Source organism: Saccoglossus kowalevskii, chromosome 7, assembly GCF_978046115.1.
Source record: "Saccoglossus kowalevskii chromosome 7, keSacKowa6.1, whole genome shotgun sequence".
NCBI lineage: Eukaryota > Metazoa > Hemichordata > Enteropneusta > Harrimaniidae > Saccoglossus > Saccoglossus kowalevskii.
Genome location: NC_140647.1, coordinates 26,404,875 through 26,426,945, shown reverse-complemented (window position 1 = coordinate 26,426,945; position 22,071 = coordinate 26,404,875). Strand labels below are relative to the sequence as shown.

Sequence of the window (22,071 nt, the reverse complement as noted above, 5' to 3'; positions counted from 1 at the left end):
AGATAAAATCAGAGCAACCCATCATTGTGTGTAACCCAGGGTAATGCCCATGCGCTCATTTGATGCTAAGAACACTAAAAGAACTGACAGTAAGCAATATCGGAAAAACCAACAATTGTTTCCATAGAAACCATTCAATAAATAATCAAAATTGGTAATAAAAAGTTTATTGTCATCACACTTTTTACAGATCAATATACAATTGTGAAGGTAAACAAAAATGTCTCGCATTCCTTTAAATATACACTATAAGTGAAAACTCAAAACAATTGGACAAGGGTTGCCACTTGTAGAGTGCTAAAAATAAAAAGTTATATGGTAATTTATCTGAACATTAATCAAAACATTATGCAAATAATGTGCTAAAAAATCAACTTTGGCATTCTTGTCAGATTTTGTGTGTACCTTAAAGTGTATTACAATTAATAAAATGCTTATGGGTATGTGAATTAAACAGAAATATTGAAAGAAAACAGTAGCATTTGAAAAAATGAACAAGAAAAGATGTTACAACAAAAGTGCTGTACATTCAAATGTTGTTCTCTATGTTTTATTTTGTAATGTTCTTCCCCACCACCTCCCAAATATATGAAATATCTGACAATATTCAAATTTGTTACGATATAAATACATGTATTGAATAGTTTTGAAAAGAAGTATTTTACTGGCAGTAGCAATAGAAATAAGTGGTGAAAGGGGTCACACGTACGTGTCACAATACATAAATGATGTGACTATTATTGAATTATGTTTTTACACACTTTTGCTGCTCGTCTGACATTCAATCATAAGCTATTAGTTATTTCAGTACTTTGAACAGCTCACAGACTGTATTGTATTGGCTTTAGATTTCCTAAAATTATATTTGGCTCTATTAGAAGTGCATAGAAATCCACATAAACAAAAAAATGTTTTTATGGGATGTTGGATTATTAATATATAGATATATTTCAAACCATAAACACTCAGGCAAGCACATGTGCTACTAATAGAGCAGATACAGTAAGGACAACAGTATAATACAAATATTGCGCAATTATGAGCTAGTATTATTAGCAATAAAAAATATTCATTTTCGAAATGTTAATTCCAAAAACTACATTTTGTCCAACTTTATTTTGTATGAATAAAAAAAACAAGTTTACCAAATTTTATGAAAATATTAAAAATTTTCAATTAGTAAAATATCTTCCTAAAATTGCACATACCAGATGTCTAACTATGAAGTAGTTTTAATTAACCCCTCTCACTTCGCATGAAACAAGATAACTCGGAGCTCTACTCGATTGTTCATAAATGACCCATTGAATAAAATTCAACCTAGATTCCATGAAATCCAAGATTAGTAAAACTTATTAAAATCTCAAAGCCATCAAAGATTCCCTGGGTAATGTTCCATGGGGAGTGGGTAGAGAACACAGTTTTAAATAAACTATGGTACCCCGGCCCCCCTACTCAGGATCCATAGGGGGCCGCATGCGCGTTCCCATTTTCTCAGGAAAGGGGGTACTTTTTGACGATCTGTCTCGGGAACATTTTCCCGAGAAAATCGTAGAAAAGGGGGTATTTTTTGCTTGTTTTCCCCGAGATTCTCAAAATAGGGGGTGTATTTCAAAACACTTCCCGAGATATACAAAAAAGGGGGGTTTAAAAGGAGTTCTAGACTGAAAAGTTCACTAGATAGGGGGTGAAATTCATCAGAAAAGCCCGTGAAAGGGGGGGTTAAATTTTCTTCTTTTCCCTAGACAGGGGGGTCAAAAAAATGAGGGAACAAGCATAGGCCCTCCCCCTAAATATAGGGAGTGGGGGGGGGGGGTATGGTACTGTAACAGACTACATTAGTATTGCATATCTCACTTGGGGAGTAGGTAAATGTGAGCTAAGTTATACCCCACTAGAACAACATGAGAGGACAACACATTCTGCAGGAGAAATAACAAACCACGTTTATACAAGCCATTTCGTCAAAGTCACTGGTAAGAGTGACTGCTGTTGCTACTACAGAGACCATCAATCTCTATTTCTCAATTCGAATTACACTCAAACAGATGCTGGTAACTACTACCGGTATATCGCCCACTACACTCTGCCAGAACTGAAAAGACCATCGTGCATATCAATGTTTTAAATCAAAGAAACAGTGTACAAGGCTGTTATGACTTTGTAATTATTGATGTATGAAAATCAGCATGCAAATTACACGACTTGTCTTTACCAGAAAAACTATGACCATCGCGCATAACGCATTGATGTATGTTGAATTTATACGTGTTTAAACTTTGTTTTAACCATATATGCAAAATATGCAAATATGCGTGGAATTCACATTTTGTTTCCATCGGAAGTATTGATTATCATGTACACACAAAGTTTCAAACTGATCAGTGTTGAATTTTTTTAGTTATTACTCTACATGCTATATGTACGAATGCTGGTAACCATTATATCCCTTGTTAGAAGTAATGCTGGAGAGATAAAATTACTCAGCAATAAACCAGCTTACAGGAGAAGAAGTTTTCTCAGATATAAAATATCACATCAAATACAGTACTCTCATTACTTTAAAATATTTTAGCTGAAATTCATTTTCATAGAAGAGACATTTTGGCTGTTTTGAACTTTATTTTCACTGATTTCTGATGATTTGAATGCAACATATAGGTTCATTTTACCAGAGAACACAAATTCCAAGTGAAAATAAAGCATATTAAGAATTATGACGAATCTGAATAAATCAACTGTAGAGGGCAGTATGTAAACATGATTGTAATCTTGTAAATTTAGCATTTGACAAATCAGCATCCTCCAGAGAATTGCTTTTTTCATTGTTGTTAAATGCTTGGTGCTTAACTTAACCATTCTTTCATGCTCTAGATGATGACCATTTATTTATTTTGTGATCTCCACACCAAACCAATGTACGCTATAAGTCGATACACCACCAGTAACACCAGTATTAAATAAATATCCATCATAAAATTATCCTATAAATAAAATATACATAATTAAGTTGATTACATGTGAAATAAAAAGATGTTGCTTTCTCATATTAACATTTGTATTCTGCGAGAAATAATTGTAGAAAAGATATGAAATAACGATGTGTCCGTATAACAAAGGAAAAAGCATGATGCAGCTTTGAACAAGCAAACATACAAGGAAGCTTAGCATAACCAAGGTGAGTGAGGGCGCTTTACTTTATGCAAATAATGAGTCTTTGATAGAGGGCGCTATTTGGAACTAATACTTACTGCTGAAAATGAGAGACTGGCTAATACTGTTTGACCATCGGTAATGCACGGCACTGAGTAATTGGCTGGACATTCTGGTGACAAAAATTACAATTTATCTGTTAGGTGAAGTCAGGGTTAAACGAAACAACATGTCTGACACTTTTCTTTTTGTTATGAATGAGAAATAGGGAGAAATACCAACTGATGCAAATAACACATTCAGTTTGCAGCACTGGATGATAACTTCTTAAAGGTCTATTGACCATGACAGTATATAGACTATATTGCATGATATATTTTATTATATTAGCAGTTATTTTTACTGCGAGTTTTACTGTGATAATGGCTATTCATGTTATTTATATTGGTACTCCACAGTATTAATTACAACAAATCAGTAACACTGTTTCGATTCTGATATATTTTAAACCCATAGAATTGCATGTGAAATAATGATTTTTGAATAATGTATTTTTCAATGTATATGTACACAGTTAAATTTAATTCAAGTTTTTTTTTTTTTTTAATTATCAGTGAAGCTAGAGATTAAATAATTAAAGTTTCTTTTTGAGAATACAAACTGCAACAAGGAAACTGTTTATTGGAAACCCTGTTAACAAACCAGCTTAAAGTAAAAGCTACCGCAATTCACAGTTTCAATATCTCGTTTTCAGATGCAATTAATTTGTACTCCTTATTATTTTACTTAGTTTGTCTGTATTTTTTTCAATTTTGATAAAAAAAATTTGCTGTGTTACTCAGTCTTCATATTTTAAAGCGCGGTAGTCGTCGCACTGCGCATATGTGACATTTGTGTTGATAAACAATGATTTTCCCACAATCCAATGCGTTCTTCAAATGGAAATCACAAGTATGAGGTTTGACCTGGGCGCGACTTGCACTGATTACCAACGATGACTCCTTCGATACCTTCCAATCACATGAAAATTGCCTAATTTAAGCTTGGAAGCATCTCAGTTCGTACTCGTTGATCTGCGCAACAGTCAAAGTCGCCATCTTTATTTATATGAGACCCATATATCTCGCACATGCAATGACTACCGTGCTTTAACTTACCAATATCGTCAATATTCTGCCATTGATTCACAGTCAGGCACTCATAACCATACTTAAACCAAGATATATACTGCAACCAAATAAAATAAACTGGAATATCACTAGAGAGAGAAAGGCAAAGAGAAATGGGCAAACAATATTATTTAACTATAAATATTATAAATTTTATGACCGGTCAGTAATTAGGTTTCTTTGAGTGCTTTATGTCAAGTTCATGGCCAAACTAACAGACTATAAATAGGTCAGCGTTGCTAATAATGCTATACTTCTTTTATAAAACAATTTGACAACCTGGCAAGAAATGCTCACATTCAGATACTATCAATGAATCTCGATGTTTCTTTTTATCGACAAGAAATAAATCGATTTGTGTCTTCCTGCATTTCATTTCCATGATTTACTTTGAAATCATCAGTAACATCTTTAAATCTACAATCATATTACCAGTAACTAAAACCCACTCTTATAATTCGACAACTCAAAAATATTTTCAACATTTAATTCCAACACCCCCAACCCACACAAAAAACACATTTGATTTCATGATCCAAACAATGAAAGGGTAAATTATGGTATATACAAATACATGTATATTGTTCAATCAAATTTGAATAACACATCACAGTCTTACTTTGTATAGTCTTACTATGAGTGTTGTCGCATATCATATCACATGGGGCTATGAAAGATACATTGCCTAACTATCTTGGTCTGTTGTTACGCAAATGTGGTTACGTACCTTGTATTAAGAAAAAGACCACCGAACAATAACAACGGTACTATTAGCGGTGGTGCAATCGCTAATGCAACTGATACACTAGGACTGAATGTGCTGATCATGTATCCTACATGGTCAAAATAAAAAAATATATATAAATATAAATGTATGAATATAATAATGTAGCTCTCACAGGGACATGACAACTTATAAAATTAACATGATTTCCTTACACTGAATATGAACATGTGTGACTTTCGAAAGTTGTCACACATTGCATCAAGCGAACATTTTAACATTAAGCGAAAACGACAAACTGTAAATCTGTTAAATTCTGCTGCTACTCATTTTCATGATTTTAATGGGATCAAGTTGAGATGAAACTGTGATTGTTTCCGTGACTTGTTGTCTTTAACCTATTCACCAGCACTTTCCTCTTTTCATCCTGGTTATAGTCTGCTTCCTTCAGAAGATTTGGACAAAATAGCCAAATATTTTGAGTAAAAACTGAAAATTGACTCAAATTTTGTCTATTTCTCCAAAATTGTTGTTCATTTCCAGAAATATTGAAGAATACAAGAAAAATATGCAGACAAATTTGAGCCAGAAAGTCTGGTGGTGAAAAGGTTAAAGATCCAAGTCATTGCTAAAAACTAAGTTTTTCCAAACTTGAAAATAAGTCATTTACAGTAAACATATGTAGCGTCTCAGGACAAAAATAAACAGACAAAATGGTCTATTAAATATCCATGCACAATAACTACTGCCCTCAATATTTTAAAGATATTTTTTGAAGACTATTTTAATATTATAGAATCAAAAAACAATTCAAACACAAATGTTGTATGCTTGCATACTCACCAAATGATACGGAAACATTACATACCAACACCAGTATCCCAGCACATATACAGAAATTCACAAAATATGGATAAAGTCCTGGAAAAAAGTCATGAAATAAATATAGGAAATTTTGTATATTGATAACACTGACAGTAAACTTTAAATATACAAATATTATAACAAAATGAATAAATTATGCATAGATTTAAAATCAATATCTGTTGATCAACCAATATACAGATAATATATCTTGGATTTGGTGATTATTACTGGTATGCTTCATTATTGATTGCAACCAAGAACTAATTGGGTCGTGGATTATACTAGAGCATGTGCCAAGATTCATTAAAATCTGTTCAAAAGAAAAGCTTAAAACTGGCTAATTAATATGCAAATCAGGTATTTAAAATGCATAAACTTTAACCAAGAACTAATCAGGACTGCGGTTTGTACTTGTATTCCAGGTTTCATTGAAATCTAATGAGTGTTTTCCCACAGTAGTCAATAAATGATCAATTTCATTCAGGTTCCAACAAACAAGATTATGGGGCTACTATACCGGGATGCTCTATAAACTACTGATAACAATAGTATGGTACAATTTTATTCAAAGCACTGCAAGGTGTAATTTACTTACCAACCATCCAGTATGTTATAGCTGTGAACACTATGGGAAGTATAATAAACTGGTAAGGTAACTGTAAGAGAAACAAGAAACATTATTAACACAACATTTTTTGAAATCCTTCGTAGATAGCCTAAATGCACCTGCCCATCAAGGACAAAGCCCCGTATTAAATTGTCTACTGTTTAATCTACTGGTAGTTTAATTTGAGATTCACAAATATAAATTCAAATTCTCCAGTTAATTTCTCATCACCAATCCACAATTTCAACATTCGATGGTGTGTATACTGGTGAGTGGATGGTACGTCACTGAACTGCAATGCGAGAATGCAACTTTAAAATCAAGTACATCTACAAGGTAGGAAGCCAAAGATTACTCTGTTCTTACCTCCACTAAGTTCTTACAAATAAAATACACATCAGTACGATACATGCCATTAAAATGTTCTCGTAAAAATACCGGCAACTCCAGAGGAAAAACCTGAAATGCACAAATGGTGGTAATTGGTAATGGACACAGATTTCAAATTTCAAATTCAGTGTAAAGCAAAACAAAACAATGCAATCACTATGAACACTGATCGGCATCTTTCAATGGAAATTTCGCTTTCATAATGCATATGCATGATATGATTTGAGTGTTACTTACTTGAATAACTGCAAACAAATTGGCAAATGTCATATTTGTGATGAATAAAAACAAACAACCATTAATGTTCTGAATACTGTCTTGATCATATGGTTGCTGTAGGAATACCAGTCCTATTATCAGGGCTATTATCTAGGGAATGAAGGAGAAGGAAATTAGGATATATCGTACTTGAAGAAAAGCAGTCATCAAGCGGTGCACATTCACAAACATGATACTGTATTTGCCTTATTAGTAGCACATATACGTAAATGACACAGATGGAATGTGTCTATGGCCAAAATAAGTTATATTTTAATGATTCAGTATAAAACAGAATAATGCAATTTTTCGTTATTAGAGATACACTTTTAACAGAGCAAATACAGTAGTCACACATGTAGAGTCGACTGAGATTCAACAAACGGCAAACAGCCTTTAAGAAATCCTGCAATGCAGATTGCGCAATATGCAAAATTGATATCAATCAGGTTTACGATATAGATGACTTAACTTACCACAGTTTGTACCGTCCGGACTCTAATAATCATTGGTTCTCTGGAGTTATCAAGGTAAGTACGCCACATAACAGCTCGAAATTGAGCAAACCAGGAGGCCTTGTACCTGTCATTAGTTAAAAACATACTTAGCATTATACCGAACTGAAAGGTGCATTGTATGGCCTTGTGACAAGAAAAACAAGTCTGCTATTCTCTGCAATAAAAATGTTCTATGAAGAAAAGTGAATTGACTCATGTGTGATCGAAGAAAGTCAGTATGATTCCATTTGATGCACAAATTAAAACACAGCACAATATTTACTGTAAAATACTTTTATTTTAGCTGCAATCATTTTTTAGCTGAAAAGCCTTTTTAGGTGTTTTGTATGAAAGTTATTTTCACTGATTTTTGATGAGTTGAATGTAAAATACTGGAAATAAGGTATATTCACTAGATTTTATTTTCAATGAATTATCCCTTCAGCGAAAATAAATTCAAATCAAAAAATAAAATAATAAAGTAACTGCTAATTCAAATGTCAGTAGTAATAACATCAAAATATACCCATGGCACACCAGTATATGTGGCAAATCTTTTATTTCTGATTCTCACCCATGGAATTGACATTACAGACTGTATTTTGTAATCAACAATATACTTACGGTGATCTACTTTTGATATTATGGTCTTCCAACAAACCCTTAGATTCTGATGGCTTCATTTTATCATAAACTTCTTTGGCAAAAATGGATTGATCATAAGCATCACAAAGTTTCTAGAAACAAAAGTAGAAGTCCTGTAAATTGGTATGTACTAAATGTCTATCAATTTTTATAATCCTTTATTAAAGAACAAATGAATTTACAATTATTAAATATAGTAATATTCAAGTATGCTATATTTGTTCTTTTGGAAGTGACTCTTCAAGAAAACAATTGTTTTGGTTCTGTCGGAACTGCACAAAACCAAACTCCTGTATACAAACCACTTAAGGTAAGGGTGCTAGGGGTAGTGGAGTTTTGGCAATGACATAATTTTAGTGTCTGTGTCAATTATAAACAATTATAAAGATTGTGAGATTATAATTAAACAATGAAGGAGTATTCAACATAAAGATCAGTAAGATACATCCAAGAAATGACTTGAACTTTGAACAAAGTTGGTCCAAGCATTGTAAAAGAAATGATGTCATTCTCAACTTCCAGGGATATATTTCTCTCAATTGCATTTAAAAACAGCACAATGATTGGCTGATGTATGAAAATGAACAACAGAGCTTGATTCTTGTTCACAGTAATTGATATCACCTTTTAAATATTTTCTTACCTCAACTTTTTCTCTACATTGTTGTTCCTTGCCAGGTTCAATGGCGAGTTTTTGGATGTAAAAATCAGCAGGATTGTAGTTTGTGGGGCAAGTGTGACCAATACTGAATTAGAAAACAAAACAATAACTGTCAGATATCTTTTATTTTCATACTGAAAAACAAGTCATGTCATGACACAGTCTGTATTGTTCAACAGTAAACGAAACTGAAAAGAATCAGCCTTGAAACAAATGCTTGTCAACATAAGAATAATACGTTCTAGTCGTACACAAAGTTAACTTGATTGACATTTTATTGTGATTGATAAGATTTCCACACAAGATTTGTTTGAGTTATCGTAATCATAAGGTGAAGAAGATAATTTTAAGTGACATTTTGCACATGCCAAAATTGAACTTCACTGAGATCCCAAACTGGTTAATATAATATCCAAGTTTGAAAAAAATGTAATAAAAACATTTACACCAGAGACGATGACAATGACAACAACAAAGACAAGGGACAGACATTTCCGCCTGATATACTTTTTCTTTCACCTATGATTTGAGCACAGTAAGAAATGTTCTCATGTTGCTCATTATGACAGTTATTTACAAAAGCTGTGAAACCTGCTGCACTATTTTTATTGCATAACAATATTCTCTTGGAATGTGCCACAGATTGTATGCGCTGTGGTATACCTGGGAACATGATTTATTCATGATTAAACCAAATTAGATTTAATAGCAAATTATGGTGACCAATGCATTGGAGAATCGATACAGATAGTGATCCATATATTACATAATTTAACAGATGTGTTATTTATGCATATGAAATACCTGGAGGACATTTTAAAAAGCGCTAGCTCAAACACCCGCATTAGTGGTGTCTTGATCTGAATGAAATGTCAACAAACTTATATTAAAATTAACACTGAAATATAGTAACTAAAATCAGATAAATTGAATAATTGGATGCCGTAATGATGATGCATGGAAACGCCATCTGTTGCATTGTTATAGGAATACAAATGTCTGTTATTAAATCACGTTGACTCCAATTATTATTCTATTTATATTTGCACTGCAATCTGTTGCCATGAATTATGTACTTTCAGCAAAGCTGCTGTATTATTATGTCTGTCAGTAGCAATAGACCAGTTACATTGCAAAAATGTCACCACATAAAACCACATAGAAGCAACAACTTGAGTGCATACTGTAACACTTCTGTACCCAATAAAAGAATAAAAGTGTTAAATATTGACATAAATAGCCTGAAATGTAATCAATATGGGTGAGGTATTTACCCTATGTTTGTTTCTAATATGTTTTTGGGCGGCTCATCGTTATTGTTACTTTTAGTGCAGCTCAGGTGGGATTTGGTGATTGTCCCTTATTGGCAATGAAATATATTTTCATCGTACCACAATGTCTGTGTTATAAATATAAGGTGAATTTGAATGACGAAAGAAAGAGTGCAGATACGTTTCGAAACAAGTGCAGATACAGCTTTTGACAGAACGGTAAATTTTATTGTTTTTGATACAAGATGCCTATAAAGAGTGTTTAACATGATGTATAGCAATTAAAACTTATGTAAATTTAGAATATTACAAAGGAAAGTAATCAAATTAATATGTGGTGTGAAATCTGAAAAAAAAAAACTTACTTTGAAAAATGCCTCAGCGCATCACTGGTTGACCCGAGGAAAGCATTTCTCCCTTCAGCCATCAATAGCACCCTGTAAACATAGTGTACTGAACCATTAACCCTATAATTATCGTACATACTGTACTCTATTAGTAGCACATCTCTAATAGAAGTGCACACATTACCACTTAATTTGACCTTAGACACACCTCCATGTGCTAGTAGCCGAGCAAATACGATAACTGCATTTTGCATCAAAATTACCATTTACACATAAATATTGGATCCAAGTAGAATTGCAGATGGAATGGCCGCTATATATTTTATAAATATTTTTGATATCTCTACTAAAAAACAAAAACCACAGTTAGTTCTTGTTTCCCACTTTCAATCTGTCTCATCTCACCCACAGCAACTCAGAAACAGACTACCATGCTAATCATAGATATTATGAATTAAAGTCCCGAATGCAGGAATTCTGCGAATATGTTCAAAATTTTTATTTCACTTGGTATATTATGCTTGTATCTTTATTCATCACCAATCCCCTCTTTTAAAAATATGATATTGCCTTTATCCGACATTAAATACTGCGTGGTAAAATGCACCTACATGTATGTGTCATTGTGTACATAGACACCATATACAACTTACACTGGTACATGTATCAATACGGAGAGACAGCATTCAAATTAATATATGATAAACTCTTGTGTGTCTTTTAAATCATCAATATCTCACTAAATGATAAAGCGATATAGATGAAATTACAAGGATGAAAAATCCTGTTAGTTACTGATCAACCGATTACAACAAACTGACATGACAAGCATGAAAAAGTCTGAAAGTCTAGATTTTTTGTTCATTCAAGAATTATTGGAAAATATCATGCAGCTACAGACGTTAATAATACCAATACTGTGTGATTTTTATTTCACTATTTTGTTGTCAATTCATTTCTTACCAATTTATGCAGTTTAAGTGTTGGGCTATGTTCTTGACATTTTAGCATTGGCTTGCTTTATTTTTTGTTAGATTTTATATTGTTATGCTGTACACCATTTCTGTATGTACTGTTTTAAATGAATAAATTAAAAATTGGTCTTGATGATCTGTAACACAGCAATATTTGTCATTCTTTTTTTATAATTTTTTTGTATTGGTATACAAGTATTTCATCATTATTTGGTTATGATATGAAACCCAAACATGTTTTCTCATATACTAATTAAATTCTTGTCACCGCAAGTTGGTGATGTCTGTATCAATACCATGTCCATATATACAAATGTCCATATATACAAATGTACATATACACACAGTAACGTACAGGTTAATCATACCACAATGTATTCAATCAAGGCAATATAATGTTTGGAAAGGAGAAGTAGACAATGTAAAAACACACAAGCATAATATACTAAAGAAAAAAAATACACATGAATTACATATTCACACAATTTCTGCATAAAGTGAACAAAGTATAAATAAATAAACTTTTAGAAATCATTGAAATTGAATATTTGAATTACCACGCCTGGGACGATCTAAATTTATATGATGGATGTTCAGCATAATACAGGATGACAGTAAGGGATTAACTAACTTTTTTTTTTCAAGAATGCTAAATTCTCTACCCACTGGTTATATCAGGAATAAAACCACAAAACAAATTTGAGTACTTCACATGTAATTCCCTCAAGAGGGATATCAAAACTACTAAGATCCTGAGTGCAGTGTACATTTTGCGATCAATTTCACAGGTTCTCCCGCACTTCTTTCACCTTGTGGAAAATACCAATGGATACATGACAACATTCACTCACCTGTCAAACATTGCATAGACTTCAGATGATGGCTGGTGTATCGTACACAGTATAGTTCTACCCTGAGCTGCTAAATGCTGTAAAGTTGCCACCACACTCTGCGCCATAAAGGAATCTAATCCTGATGTAGGTTCATCACAAAACATCAATGGAGGGTTCGTCAAAACCTGATGCAAATTTTCGAACACAATGAATTATTTACTTATATATTGCACTTTTTGCAGTTAAAAACTGACCAAGAATGCCTAACAAAGCAATTGTTACATAACAAAAAGTACAAATATTGATTAGGAATAAAAATGAAAAATGTATAATAAATCCATCAGGTCATTCAGGACATTCAGGAAATGATGGACTTCACACTTATTGCACAATAATGGGGCATGAATGATGATGATGAAAAAGTGAAAGGCATATTGGGTTTGATTTAATGTGAAAACTTTGAATATTGTTATACTACAGACATTTGTCTGTTAATTAATTGTTTAATGCACGTCAAGTCCTGTCTGGTTTTCATCTGATAACCAGACTCCATGTAGTCTAAATTGACCAATAAGAAATCACTGCTTTAATAATCAGCAATGCATTATGACGAATAATTTATCATTGGTAAAAGAATACTAGTAATTTACATGTATGTATAAAGTGTTCATTTAGGATACATGCTAAACATAGGGTATTTCACAAATATTTTTTCAATCATTTTTCTTATAGAGTATGAGGTTTATCCTGTAAAAACCACAAAGTGTGCAAAAAGACAGAACAGTGGTAATTTGCTTTGCAGACATGTTAAGACTTACCTCGGATGCAAATGATAACCTTTTCATCTCACCTCCAGATATACCTTTAATCCCCCTGGCAGGATTACCGATGATAGTATTGGCACATTTACTCAAACCAAGCTGGAAAAAATTTATATTATAACATTTATGCCAAATCATTGCCAAATTTTTATTATTATGAATGTTGGTACCACATTTGGGTGAGAATAATTGAAAAAACAAAATGTAAATTGAATTACACAAAAACCCCAAATGAGTTGAAGGAGATATGCAACTATATGTCATTTTATCCAATCTAAACAAAAGAGCCAACCAAGATGGCCACCAGTCAGCCATTTTGAATCAAATCAAATCACAAAACACTCATACTAATTTCAGATAACATTAGCCCAGGTATGCTTGATAAAACATTGATGATCAACATAATATTTTGAGTGACACTGCTGTGGCAAAATGATTTATTAATTACGCTAATAATCCATGTGCTAATTATCCATTTGACCTTTAACCTTTTGTATGCCAAAATAATCTTTCACAAAATAACCCTATTTTTTCCAAAAATGTGATTGAGACCTGTGATAATTAGCAAAGAGCAAAATTCACATTTAAAAATAGCACTTGTTTTAATAAATTTTTCAAAGATAAAATGACTTTACTGTTAATAAACTACCAGCATATTTATTATCAGAATCAATTTTTAGATATTAATCACTTTACTATCCAATATGAACTATAACAATGGAAAAAAACCATGAGACGAACCATATGTGTAATTATTTATCAATATTTCAATGTTAAAATTCACACAATCCTACAGTGAATGTATTAATTATTCATTGGGTTTTAACTTCATTTTTGCTGATAAGCGAAGTCTGCTAAATTAAATTAAAATTAATAAGCAAAATAACAATACAACTCATTGTTTCCCTGACAAATTCATTAATTGAAATCATAGCCAATAAGTTCAAAATAGTGAAATTAAATGCCAGTACCGTTGTCCTGAATCAAACTACGGAATTGCAAATGACAAAATGATTACAGGGTATACGAAGATTTGTCTCCTTGATGTGCCTACATGAATAATTGTTACATTGAGGAGACAAATCTACATATAATAATTGTTTATTGTTTCCAAGCCAAACTCGCACCCTCGCTGTGGCAACTTTTATATACATGTAAAAAAACCTAGGTTCTTATATACAGACAAAATGTGACAGACAGTTTTGACATTACGGAAGATGATCTGCATGTACCTACATGTATAACACAATGTCAGTCAATTGATTTCATGTTCATGAGTTACATGCTACTAAGTTGATCATCATGAAATACATGTATAGTGTCTAATGATATATACATTTATAATAATTTTTCAGAGAATTTGACACAAATTTTAACAATTTTCTATATTTTGACTGACATTATTTTTTAAACAAACGGCAAATCAATAGGAACTACATGTACAGTGTGGAAGGACACAGCCTGAGAAAGGGTAAATAATCATTGTGATGTGTACCTGGTTAATGCAGTTGAGCACTCGAGAAGCACACTCAAGATGCAACGTAACACTTACCTCTCTAATCACTTCCTCAACCCTTTCCATTCTACCTTTCTTGGGAATGTGGGAATCCATACGAAGTAAAGCCTGTGGGAATATAAATGCAAACACTGTTGAACACTGTTCCCAGTCACTTGAAAAAAACAAACTGTTGACTTTTTGGGTCTTTTTGATGATTGTTTTCTATGGTTACCATGTATATTTAATGTACATTTTAGAATTTTTTTGTGTTTATGATATGTCAAAAATTACTGAAATATTGTTATACAGAAATACATTACTCTGACAAAATGAACTATATACACCAATTGCTTGTACTTGTAATTTTAACTTAAAAAACTCTAGAGAGACGAAAAATGAAATTCAGTGTCAAAATATGTGCATACTACCGGTAAATATACATATTAGTACTTCATTACTGTAAAAGGATTAATTATTCACTGGGTTTTTATTTTGCTTATTTCGCTGAACGGTAAATGTGCTAAATAAAAACCCAGTGAATATGTAAAATTGAACATAGAATGCATTATCTATATACCGGTAATCAAACCGTGAATTTAAAACCGACTGATTATGACTGAAATGGTAAATCAGCGAAATTTAAATCCAGTGAATATTAGTCATTTTACAGTATCTCATCGACCAAAAATCTTCACCATCTTTTATTATTATGGGTTAATACAATTTGGATACCAAAAAAAGAGAAAAAAATGTGTTGCCTGGACAATTTTTTCAAGAAACCATTAAGAGTCTGAAATGTCACCGAAAATAGCAAAAATTTGCAATTTTGCATTGGTTTCTATGGTGAAATTTGTTTTTCTGTTTTCAGTGACCTGGGATGAAACAGTCATATATAGTCATTGACAATACCATTGAATCATTTCAAAATTAATTAATTTTCCGCTATATACAATGGAAATTTCCATCCCATAATGCTCAGCAGTGCAAAATTAAAATTTTGCCTCAAATTCCCTTTAAGGGAAAGTCTAGGTAAACAACACAATGCTTCCAGATGAAAGAGCTTCACAAATGTAGGAGAATGCAATTTAGAGTTTTTTATATCATTTTTCATCAACAGTGGCTATGATGTCATACTTACCCATAATCCTTTGCTGGAAAATCAAGATGGAGGACAACATATTACCCGGTAATGAAAAGTTGAATATCTTTGTGGAGCTCTTTCATCTAGGAGTATTATGTTGTTTTCCCAGACTTCCCCTTCCCGTGTAACTAAAGCCAATGCCCAATACAAACGCAAGAAAGAGTCTCACTGACCTGGAAGATAAGATGCTCTCTAACCCGAAGGTTGCCAAAAAACAGATCCTCTTGTTGAACATAAGCAGATGAGCTAGCAATCGACCTTCCCACTGGTTGACCATTAATCATCACATGACCCTCGACTGTAAGATTTCCACGGTTGCGATACGTCAAAACATTCATCAAAGTTGATTTTCCAGCACCACTGTCCATAATCAAGAAAAAAAAACAACATTTTTTATTAAATTTTTTAAACAAAACATTTCTCAGGCTAGGTTGTCTAGACCACACAATCTTAAAGTAAAAAAAAATGTTCTCTCATAAAAATACATCCATCTAACTATTAGAATTTTTTTTTTCACACCATAGAAACAGATAGTGAAATCCATTGCTTACAGACAGCCTGAGTCAAGAAACAAAAAAGTCAAACACATTCAAACAACAACTCTCTGCTACTTCTACTAAAAATAAATATAGGGGCAATAAATTAAGACTGAATTACATTGTGATTTCTCAATGAATTGTTTGGACAACTAAGATAATAACTTATTTGGTTTTATAGGCCCCAAAGTACACATACAAATAGTACAGTTTAACCATACCTTTGAAATACAGTAATTTTAAATTCTCTCATTTAACAGAGCCATGAGGAAAAATAATTCTACTAATAGTCACTGAAATTGAACACTAGATATTTAGTAGAAGTTTTTTTATCAAATATACAAATTTAGCAGCATTATGTAATACAGATTTATTTTCACATTTTGTGAGAAGAATTAACTTGCCTATAAATGCATCAGGGTATTATGGTGATATATTTGGAATGTATTTTTCACAAAAATGATGGATTGAAAAAATTGATCGCTGTTTCCAATTTAAATTTGTTTTCATGAGAGAATGTTGTTTAACCAAGCTACTGAAAAGCCATAGGAGAACAATATCATCATCTAGTCATTACTCCGTTCACTAACCTGCAACATCATAAATACATTGACCCAGTTTTTGGTTCACCCCTTACAGCAAGAGTGGAAGAAGTACATGGCAGTTTAAAAAAAAACAAAAAAATTTTTGAAGTAGAAACTCAATAACACCACTTCTGTTGAATCCTCATGTGATTATGGGTAAGATTTTACCATTAAATATACATAAATGTAAGTATTCACTAAAAGAGTGTAATTTTAGTTTATTTTCATTGACTGAATGCTTCAGAACAATGTATTTCTCATTGATTTAAGAGACATTTGAACAACTAAAGTTCAGTTGAGCAGGATCCTTTGATTTACCCACCAGCTAGGCTAAAGAAAATGGTGTGAATCTGCAGTGCAACTGCTAGTTTTTTATAATTGCATATCCAAACATAGATTTGTTTCATGCGTGTCATAAAGGTGTTGGTGGGATTCATGCTTGGTTATTAAAAACCATGACTTATGCTAATAGATTAAATATGGTATATGCAAATTAAAACTGGCTTACCTTGCCCCCATGACAGCCAATAATGTTCCTGGTTCTACATAGCCACTTACTAAGTAAGGAAAATAAAATAAAACAACTCATTAACTGATTAGAATTTACCAAGTTGTCTGAGAACGAGTACTATAAATGTCTGCGTATAGTCTTTATTATTTCTAGGATTCCTGTTTGAGTACATGAAGTAGCAAGGACCTGTCAAGGTTTATAAGTAAACTCATAGAAAGTAAAGCAGGTAAATAATACTGAATAAACGGCATGGTAAATACTATGCCAAATCAAAGTAAACATGTACTGTGTGCGTGACTTGAACTGGCGCTTGCGTATGGCATCTAATCACCTAGCTTCACATCAAAGCACGTCTTCCCATCGGCCACTGGGCATCCCTATTATTACGAGCAGAGTGTGTGAAACCCGTCCTCATCGACCCACAAGCAAAGTCCCTCAGTTCGGTTATAGCCACTTAACAAACAGTCAAAGTCATTTTCCATGGTTAAGTGTTACTTAATAATACATTGTTTACAGGGTATGTGTGGTTCCCATGGCAACACTATGCACTGTTATTCAATTCAATTCAACTTTATTGCGCAACATACAATTGCATATGCAGTATAGCAAAAATACAAAACAAAAAGAGCTGAAAAATGCTACTGAATCACTTTTCTTTAGGATTTCAGTATTATATTTTGAACATGCATTTTGATAGAAAACCCCGCCGAAACTGAGATTCGCACACATGCATTTCACATTATTCTTTGAGATTTTTTTATGCTGACATTACAAGACAACTTCGAAGGTGCACTAAAGATACTAGGTTATACATTGCTCTGAGAATACTAATTAATCAGAGGTTGGTGATGTATACACGTCTGGTCGTGATGTTTGTGTGAGTGTTAGTCTATCAAATCACCGACTGCCTGAACCCAACTCGTGCATCTTCTGGCCAGCATTGAACATTCTTCTACGATTATTCAATTTTTCTATCTTTGACCCATATACAATGCAAATGCATCCTGGAGTTCTTGGTGATACAACAGTTGTGAAGCTAGTTTTTGTTCGTGTGCTAGCATTCGCTTGCCTGCTATCTTGAAAGAATGTAAACTTATATGCATATACACGCATTGCCCAAATCCAGTGACGTCATTGAAAAGGTTCATTAATATTAATAGCAAGGGAACCGTTGCAATGGTGACAAGTCTCTTGTTTATTTCACGGTAATCTGGCTTTTGCCATTTACATGTACCGGGGGTATATCTATATATATTTCAAAAAATAAACAAAAGATTGTATGCAAGTCTACTTTCCAACTTTTATTCGAGATATCGAAACCATAACACCAGTGCATTTTCACAGATGCATGACTGTTTCTTTTTTCTCTAAACTCGATAGGATAATACAAAATCGTTTCAGTCGTGTTGTTTTTATAAGTACCGTAAAATCTGTATTAGAAGCTGCATCCCTAATAGAAGCCGCACCCATTCTTTTTGAACAATTGATACCTAAAAATTCACCATTTCTCGTATGTGTAGATGCTCTAATAGAAGCCGCATCCCCTCTGTTGCATTGTACCATTTTAATAGAAGCCTCAGCTTCTAATACAGATTTTACAGTAATTTGGCTCTGAACGAACAGGAATGAACGAACTGGATTGAAGCGGCTCATGTTCAGCTCAAACGTGTAAATGCATTGGAGATAATCTCCTGTTAATCAGTGGGAGGAGCAGTAGTTCGGCCCAATGGAATACTGCTGTGTGAACGAGGCAATACTTGTAGTACAAGCTTATGTTGGAATTTTTATTAAAATTAGGTACAAATACACAGATGTTTATTTCACTTTATAAGCTTTATTATCATTGTCAGGTTCCGATTTCTCTTTTTTATTAGCTCCATTGTTTTAATGCAGCCATTAACAGTTTCAGTGGGAAAATGAGTACATGGTATTTGATAAATACTGTACCAGGGCTGGCTTCATGAAAGCATGGATGTACTATGACGAAATTGACATGTTCAATCAGAGCGGAGATAACAAAACATTGTTGAGTGGGCTTCAAATTATGTGTGAAGAAGAAGGTACATGATAGGGTCAAAAAGTCAAATGTCAAGATATGTTTCAACATTTCTAAGTGTCTAATTGCTCAAGCCATCTGGCCCGGTCAGCAAATTTTATCGGATAAAAAATGGTCATTGTCATTGACCTGTACTAGAACAAACTCAAACACATGTACTAGTTGGTGGCAAGGCCTTCATTCACTGTTGTCTAATCAATGGTCTATAGTCTAATATTTACAGTGTAGGGAGTGTCTGAAAAAAAGACTTTGGCTCCTTTATTCTCGAGAGACAAATTTTCATGTATTTAGTGTGGAAAGTTTGTGATTCTCTCAAACTATTTTATTTATATTTATTTATTTATTTGAATACTTATATTTCAGTATAATTTTGATCTTTTTTTTTCATTGGATAGATATGCATGTTTACGTGTTAATTGATACTTTGAAGGGAAATTATTATGGTATCCTTTTAAATTAAATTCCCTTTCATAGTATATTCCTCACTGACTTTTCAAGTTTTCACTCTTAACAACCACAGTGCATGGATACTGAAAATATGATAAAAAAAATCTAAAATATTTTCATCAGTTTTTCATTCGTTGTTATTATATTTAATAAACAAATATTAAATTCTTGATACGCATGTAAATCTTAATTACACACACTTGGATTGACCTCACAAACTGCCTGAACTTTGCCATGATATTCAACTTCAAGTTCGAACATTAATTCAATTATTTGATCATAATCTCAAAAATGATTTGATTTTCCAAATTGATTGTTCTGCATATATGTTTTCTGCATTTATGTTACTGGATGTTACCTTAACCGGGTACCACTACCAATATATAAGTTTCTTAACCATAACTTTCCCTTACTGAAGGTATGGGTAAAACAAACAGGTGAAAAATTATGAAGCATAACAAAGATAAAAAAAATACATAACAACAAAGTATTACTAGGCATTACTACCAGTTATGGTGTGAATGACCACGCGAAAACTGGAACAATTGTTCATTGTGTTCCTTTCATTGACGGGGAACTCTGAAAGTGGGAAAAGACCTGCTTTGCAGGGTGTGGGGTGAAAACAATGGGGCGTACTGTAAACGGATATCACGCACGTACATCGTTCGTTACACACTGACTCGCATACAATTATCCTCACCTCTGCGTAGAATTCTCTTTGGTAACAAAGTTTTCGGGTCTTGTTTCTTGAACCATTTTCTTTTTGGAGGAGGCGCAGTCACTTCAATGTCACACCAAGTCAAAGACAACTGCTCTGTTGGTAACAAGACCGAAGTTTTCCTCCCGTTGTCTCTTCCATGTCCGTACGTTATCGGGCTCTCGGCGATGTAACTTGACGAGGCTCCGGTCTGATCATTCGATCCGCGGATCGAAATACTTGCATAATCCCGTTTACCTTGGCCGAATCCTCCTCTATTGCTGAGCGAACCACCGATTAAAGGCGTTTTAGTATTAACTTTATCGGTCATGTTGTTTTCATCATCGTACATGTTCACTAAATAAAGCACACCAAAATCGTCCAAATCACAAACGCCTGTCGTCGTCCATCGATAATAGGCTTGTCTTACAGAATATCAGTAATAGTTATATATATCCCCAACCCCTTGTATTCCCAATCGGAGAAACGACAAAACACGCTTAAATCATACTTGTAGTGTCTGCAAGAAGAGTAACAAGTTACATAATGCAACCTTTTCGAGAAGAAACAACCCTCTCAAATGGTGATTACTAGCACTGGCGTCCACCAACTCTTCATTCACCGTGTCACCTCTGACCTTTGCTGACGTATGTAAATGTATACGAGTCGGCTGTGTTTTTCACGATATGTGTAACTACAGATGACCATTTGTTCAGTTAAACCGTATACTATAACACTGATATGTATAGCCCGATCTATACATAGTTACTCGTGCTCAGAATTAATTTGAAATCAATCAGAACTTAAATAATTTCAATCAATAATATTCATATAGCATATAATCAGTGCCGCACTCAGTGACTGTCTCTGTGGCGCAATCGGTTAGCGCGTTCGGCTGTTAACCGAAAGGTTGGTGGTTCGAGCCCACCCAGGGACGGTTTGGTATTTTTTCTTTTTGAAAATCTTATCGTTTACTGTATTCTTACCCTTTAATCAGTATTTGTGGATATTTTATTCAGATGGGAGTTTACTTTTCGTTACAACGGTATAAAATATTGTGCAGGTCATAATATTGTTGTTCCCGGGTGTAGCAAGTCAACAAATTGAAGTTACAATTGTTTCAGTATTTTTTGTTCAGTATTATTTCCTTCAGAAAATCTTATCGTTTACTGTATTCTTACCCTTTAATCAGTATTTGTGGATATTTTATTCAGATGGGAGTTTACTTTTCGTTACAACGGTATAAAATATTGTGCAGGTCATAATATTGTTGTTCCCGGGTGTAGCAAGTCAACAATTGAAGTTACAATTGTTTCAGTATTTTTTGTTCAGTATTATTTCCTTCAGAAAATCTTATCGTTTACTGTATTCTTACCCTTTAATC

The 22,071-nt window shown here is 33.2% G+C and overlaps 1 protein-coding gene and 1 non-coding gene across 2 annotated transcripts; one reads left to right on the top strand and one right to left on the bottom strand.

Moving 5' to 3' along the window:
- Positions 1–151: 151 nt before the first annotated feature.
- On the bottom strand, positions 152–21,309 carry LOC100374352 (protein white-like). Its single transcript, XM_002741966.4, has 18 exons — positions 20,691–21,309; positions 17,485–17,533; positions 16,030–16,216; positions 14,770–14,841; positions 13,215–13,316; positions 12,415–12,581; positions 10,608–10,679; positions 8,954–9,056; positions 8,290–8,402; positions 7,645–7,750; positions 7,148–7,279; positions 6,887–6,979; positions 6,509–6,569; positions 5,890–5,967; positions 5,050–5,155; positions 4,311–4,411; positions 3,252–3,325; positions 152–2,984 (listed from the first exon to the last, which is right to left on the bottom strand). Exons 1-18 carry the CDS (start codon positions 21,037–21,039, stop codon positions 2,886–2,888), a joined length of 2,064 nt encoding a protein of 687 aa, XP_002742012.1. The 5' UTR covers positions 21,040–21,309; the 3' UTR covers positions 152–2,885.
- Positions 21,310–21,550: 241 nt separating this feature from the next.
- On the top strand, positions 21,551–21,624 carry TRNAN-GUU (transfer RNA asparagine (anticodon GUU)). Its single transcript has one exon. It is a non-coding gene; the product is annotated as a tRNA-Asn (tRNA).
- The last annotated feature ends 447 nt before the right edge of the window (positions 21,625–22,071 follow it).